This window comes from Arachis ipaensis, chromosome B10 (genome assembly GCF_000816755.2).
Source record: "Arachis ipaensis cultivar K30076 chromosome B10, Araip1.1, whole genome shotgun sequence".
NCBI classification, from domain to species: Eukaryota; Viridiplantae; Streptophyta; class Magnoliopsida; order Fabales; family Fabaceae; genus Arachis; species Arachis ipaensis.
The window spans coordinates 96426669-96433099 of NC_029794.2; the positions used below are offsets into that span (position 1 = coordinate 96426669).

At 45.2% G+C, this 6431-nt stretch overlaps 1 protein-coding gene across 1 annotated transcript in view; it reads right to left on the minus strand.

The window, feature by feature from the left end:
• The window catches only part of LOC107620821, an 8478-nt gene continuing 5729 nt past the window's right edge, over positions 3683-6431 (minus strand). The window contains exon 3 of the mRNA XM_016322934.1: positions 3683-3788. Coding sequence (XP_016178420.1) covers positions 3683-3788 — 106 coding nt within the window. The remainder of the gene's footprint in view (positions 3789-6431) is intronic.

Consider the following 6431-nt stretch of genomic DNA (forward strand, 5'->3'; position numbering starts at 1 on the left):
CCAGTCATATTTATTGTTCGGTAGGTCGGGCATCGGACGGTTCGGGTTGAAGTCCTACAGATGGTGAGGTCTCGTCTGGTTTCGGGCAGCCAGTCAGGTAAACGCGAGGTCACGAGCACTTCGTGTAGAAAGGGGGGTGCCACCTGCAAAGACATTCCGACGCTTTTGCCAGTAAATGTGCAGGCGGAAAGGGTGATATGATGTGCAACGTACCTTGGGGGAAGGGTAAATCCTTCCCCTTATATACTGTGTGAGGGGTGGGCCCTACAAGGACAGGCCCACTTTTCCGGGACGTTTTCCTACAACTGTGAGTGAGCTGTCTGGGACGCGTGTTCGGGTCGGTTGTAGGGCGCCTCACCCGTGACCGTCCGGGTCGGGTGATGCTCTGGTCGAGCCGACCCATGGAGGGTTTGGGCCAGGCCGTAACAGTGCCCCCACGCGCCATTGATAGTCGTGGGAGCTATTAGTGGCGTGTTATTTCGTGTTCCATTCTTTGTCGTTAGGTCGGCCGTTCGTGGAAGGGACGTGCCCCCTGCGTGCGTATCTCTTGGTTGCTGAGGCAACCGTTTGTTACTTCGTTCCTTGCGTTGAGCATTAAATGCTCATAATGGGTTGCAAAACCCCGTACGTAAATACTATTTTTCCCCCAAGTCTTTCGCGCTTCCTGAGTGGCAGTTTCAAATACTTTGCCTTCCCTTTTATCCTTTTTTACACTCTTGTTTCTTCCATCTCCTTGTTATCTCCCTCTTCTTCTTTCAGAAATTCCAGAGTGTTGTTGCAGTATCTTCGAGCATCTTCCCTTCATCCTTCTCAACTTTCGCAACAAATTCAGGTAATCCTCTGACTTCTCTCTTTTCTGCTTTGTTATTGCATGCTCGTTGTTTGTATTTGCCTAGTGTTCTTGCGGTCTTGTTTGGAATTTGTTGCTACATGACTTTTTGGTGCTAGGTAGATGTGTTAGGGGAGGGGTACCATTCCAGGGTAGGTTTTTAGGTGTCTTGCGGGATAGGCGTAGCTTTGGTCATGCTTGATCTTAATCGTTGAATAGGATGAACATAGTTTCTGGGTTGTTTCCGGGCTCCCGACCTCATAGACTAATGGAGTGGTACTCCTAACTGTAGGTATGCCTCGCATCGTCTCCCGGGCTTCCCCTTCCGCCGCAAACTATGACCCCTACGCCTGGGTGACCTCGGACGTAAAGGACTCGCCGAACCAGATGGATCTGGAGGAGTTGACGGAGTTCCGACAAGCCGGGTATTTGTGCGGGGGGACTAACGAAGAGACTAATTACGAGACCTTCGTCCCTGCCCCCAACGAGCGATTGTACGAAATTAACTTCCGATCTCCCCGGGTCGCCGACTGGATTTGGATTTACAAAGCCATGTTCACCCAGGTTGGCGTTCGCTTACCATTCTCCGATTTTCATATGTCTCTCCTTAATCGGATATCCGTGTCGCCGTCGCAACTCCCTCCGAACAGCTGGGCTTCTATCCGCTGTTTCGAGATGGTTTGTGAATATCTCGAGCTGCCGGCTTCAGTGGATGTCTTCCTCTTCTTTTTCAATCTTACCAACCCCTCCAAACAAGGGAAGGCAAGGAAAGTGTTTTTGTCTTTCCGGTCTGGCCAAGGCCGGAGGATATTTGGCCTGTTCGAGGACTCTTATCATGGGTTCAAAGACAAATTCTTCAAAGTTCGTCCTGCTAAAGGTCACCATCCTTTTTGGTTAGCGTTAGAGGGAGAACGCCTCATCCCGACTTATTGGAGCTTCGGGGCGGGGTCTAATTCTTTCATTAAGGTGACCTACAAGGGAATGTCCCCTGTGAATAAAAGGATTGCCGATGTGTTGTTTGCTCTTTTTGGAAAGAACCCCGTGAACCCCCACCTCCTCATGGGCGAACGGGAGTCCGCCAGGAATTATATTTGTGAGCTGTTCTGTCTTGTGTTTTTTGCATTGTTTGTTGTTTAGTTTGTTCTTCCCGACTTCACGACTAACGTATTTGTTTTTCTGTTGCAGTGGAGATCTCTGCCTCGGTGACTGGGCTCGAAAATTTAGTCAAGACCTTCTTGGAGGATAGCGATGACGAGAAGGCCGACGAGAAGAATGCCGGGAAATCGGATGGCCCTTCTGGGGAGAAGGGGGATCAGGTTATGCCCTCTCTCCAGGACACCGCAATGTCCGAAAAGAATCCGGCCGAGGTGCACGCTTCCCCCATTCCTGAAGAGGCGGCCGTTGGTGGGCACTCGTCTTCTACCCACCAAGACTATGATGATGTGGAACTTGTTCATACTCCTAAGAAGCGGAGGGCATCTGCCATCCCGGAAGGAACTCTCACCATTATGGAACGAAATTTTGATGCTACTAAATTCATCGACTCCCAGCTGATCCCTGGCACGGAGGACCACTTCCATGGTACCGATTTGGCGGGTCAGGCGAGGTGGATGTATCGTGCTCTGCTCTGCGGGGCTGTGATAGCTCAAAAAGCCGAGTTTGAGTTGTCGGGGATGCAGGCACTTCGAAGGAGACTTGAATCCTCTGCCCAGGCCAATAACAACTTCAAAGTTCAAGTCGAGTCGCTCCGGGGGCAGCTGTCCGAGGTAGGGGAGAAGCTCAAGGCTGCCGAGGAGAAGGCGGCTTCTGCCGAGGAGAAATTGAAGACTTCTGATGAGTCGGTGGCCCGTTTATCCGAGCAGGAGATATCCCTGGAGAGCCAGCTGAACGCCGCTCAAGGTCGGGTGGCGGCCTTAGAGAAGGAGCGTGACCAGGCCGTTTCGTCGGCTAAGGCTGCTAAAGTCGAGGTCGAAGAGCTTAAGAGGAAGCACAAGGCGACCAAGGAGCAAGGGAAAAACGCGATCTTCATGACCGAGGAGGCTCTGAAGGCCCAGGTAAAGATCGTGGCTCCTGACTTCGACACGTCGGCTATTGGGGTCTTCAAGACGATCCAAGACGGCAAGATTGTTGACATGCCTCGGAAGTGAGCTCTTGTAACTTGTGTTTTTGTGTGGTTTTGTAAGATACTTGTTGATACTTGTTATAACTGTTGAGACCTTTGCTACTTTTTAGTGGTCGCTTGGTCGGCTTTTATTATCGCCTTTATTCCGTTTATTTAGCAGCGTCTTATATTTTGTTACCGCTTTTCTGGTGTGGACTTATCGTTTGTGTCTGTTTCGCCATTTATGTTGGTAACGATTGGGACTGTCTTGGTCATGTTATCACGACCGTTAGTCATGGCTATGATCCGTCTGGCTCCCGAGGTGATCAGCCCCGGGTAGCCGTTGAAGAACGCGATCGTGTGGAATACGTATTGGGAGGTAATAGATAGATTTTAGACAAGTAAAAATTAGTTGTTAGCCAAACAAATTTGTGAATACAGCAGGTACTTTAATAAAGGCAAATAGCTAAGAATTAACATGTGAATAGAGTAAGCACCCATTGGCCCGCCATGCCGCTTGGTTGGTATGCCCAAGTCACGAATAGAACCTCCTTAGGTTACCTGCATTCCACATTCTTGGGATTTCTTTGCCGTCGAGTCTCTCAAGCTTGTAGGCGCCTTTGCCGAGCACTTCTTTGATTCTGTAGGGACCTTCCCATTTTACTGCCAGCTTTCCTTCTCCTGGGGTCGGTGAACCGACGTCGTTGCGCCGCAAGACGAGGTCTCTTTCCTCAAATTCCCTCCTGAAGACTTTAGTGTTGTAGCGTAGAGCTATTCTTTGTTTCAGTGCTGTTTCTGACAAGTGGGCCATCTCTCTGGTTTCTTCCACCAGGTCCTTTTCCACCGCTTCGTCTACTCCTGCGAGAAGTAGTCATGGACTTGGTTCGTCAATTTCCACGGGTATCACTGCGTCGACCCCGTACGTTAGGTGAAAGGGGGTTTCCCCCATGGAACTTTGCTCGGTTGTTGACAAACCCCAATTTGACGGTTTATCTTGTATTGTTTATGTTGTTCTTATGTTTTGTTGTAGATCTACTTTTGCTCCTTCTATTTTCTTTCAATTCAATTCAAGGTAAATCATAATAATTGTGTTCATTTGATTTGTTGTTGTTTAATTCCTTGCAAATTGAGTAGTGTAGATTTACTTTTCTTGCAATTTTACTATGCTTTCCTCTTATGCCTTCCAAGTGTTTGATGAAATGCTTGGTTGGATTTTAGAGTAGAATTTTATGTTCTTGGCTTGGAAAGGTAACTTAGGAACTCGTGAGTTACTAATGTCCAAGTAATTGGTGATTGGGATCCATTGACTCTAGTCCTCACTAATTGAATTAGTGGAGAGTTAGGACTTATGGACTAGGATTGATATAGCTCATTTGACTTTCCTTTACTACTAGTTAGAGGATGATTTAATGAGATTAATCCTTGCCAATTCTCATATTGTGGTTAGTGATTAGGATAGAGATCCTTGACCACCAACCCTTGCCAAGACCTTTTTAGGCCTTAGTTTACTTTCTTGCCATTTATCTTTCATGCCTCTTATCAAAACCCCAAAAAATGATTCATAACCAATAACAAGACACTCTATTGTAATTTCTAGGGAGAACGACCCGAGGTTTGAATACTTCGGTTATTAATTTTAGGGGTTTGTTACTTGTGACAAACAATCTTTTGTATGAAAGGATTATTGCTTGGTTTAGAAACTATACTTGCAACGAGAATTCATTTGTGAATTCTAAACCGTCAAAAATCCGTTCATCAAAATGGCGCCATTGCCGGGGATTTGCAATGGTGTTGTGTTATTGGTTATTGTACATATGTGAATATTGTGAATAGGTTTATCTTTTGTTGTTTCTTAATTTTTGTTAGTTTTATTTTGTTCTCTCATTATAAATTCTCACCACTTTGGCCTTGAGTTTGGTTCTAAGTGTGTTGTAGGAAATGTGGACTTTAATGGCAACATGTACCATGGATGGAACCGACAAAGATGGGAAGAGCCTCAAGGAATTGATCACTCCTATTGGCAACAACCTCCGGATACTTATAGGTATAATTTCCATCCTAATGCATGCCAACTTAGTGATGCCAAGGCATCTTAGGCTAGTTTCACTAGTATTTTTCTGTTAGTTTTAGTGGTTTTATCGGAGATGTTGAAAGTCCATGGGAATGTAGCATCATGGAGAACTCTTCCAAGAAGCTTGATATTGATGTTGAGAAGGGCGCACAATCTCCAAGACATATCATCATTGGAAACTTGGAAGCGGTTTATCAAGAAATGGATTCAATCATGGATGAATTTCTCTCTACAATGGAATCCCCTCCCATTGGACATGGAGTTGAAAGTATAAAAGAGTGTGCACAACCTCCCATACCCTTGGTGAGCAATGAGAAAGAGAGCTACCAAGAGGAAAACATTGGCATGGTGTATATCAAAATTGAAGAATATGAAGAGGTTGACCAAGAAATGAATTTATTCATCAATGAATTTCTATCCAAAATTGAACCACCTCCCATTAGGCAAGAAATCAAAGTTCTTGAAGACAACACCAAGCTATGTACCTCACTCTATTGTGAGTTTTTACTTGACGATAACCGGTGCACTTGCCGGAAGGAATTTTGCCGATCGTGCAATTTCCTAAATCGTAGCATAACTAGTTTATGTGCATCACTTAGCGGCTATGATGATTCTTTTTGTGACACTCAACAACCACCATCATATGCCTATGAATCTCATCCTTAACATGAACCTCAACCATTCTCACAAGCCTTTCATCACCAAGCACCACCCTATGATCCATATCCAGATGGACAACTTAGAGCTCTTTGTGGAATTAAAAGCAAGAATGAGTTGTGTAGTGGTTGCAAGTTAGGAATTAGGCTCATTAAGGTCAAAACTTTAAGGTATAGGAATTATGATGGGATAAGAATTACTTTGTATGGGTCTAGAAGGAAGAATTGGTGGACTAACGAGAATTCTACGTGCCGACCGCCCTCGTGTCAACCACCCGGAAAGAAAAAGTATGAAGATCAAATCGAAGATGGGTGCGAAGATAAGATATGGGACCCCGGCTCGCTAGGTGAAGACCAACTATGGGGACTCATATCTTGGGTAGAACTTTGCCCAAGCTTGACGAAAATGGTTGGAAATTCTATCAACCAATTGAGAAGCAAGGATCCTTGGAGATTCAAGGATGAGTACAAACATAAGCCACCATGACAATAAGCTTCTCAAAATGTCCAACTTAAGGACTTAAACTAAAAGTGCTAGGTGGGAGACACCCCACCATGGTAAACTCTTTCCACTCTCTTTTTGAATTTGCCTAATAAGTGGTTTGAGTTACCATTGTAGGTAGATATTTCACATAATTTGTTTGTACAACTTAATTGTTAGCTCAGTCACATGCATGTTGTGTTTAGTAAGTAGATGAATAATATAAAAAAAATTGCATTTTTGTGAACTGTATGATGGTTGAGTGAATAAGAGTTGTGAACACTAAGGGGAGC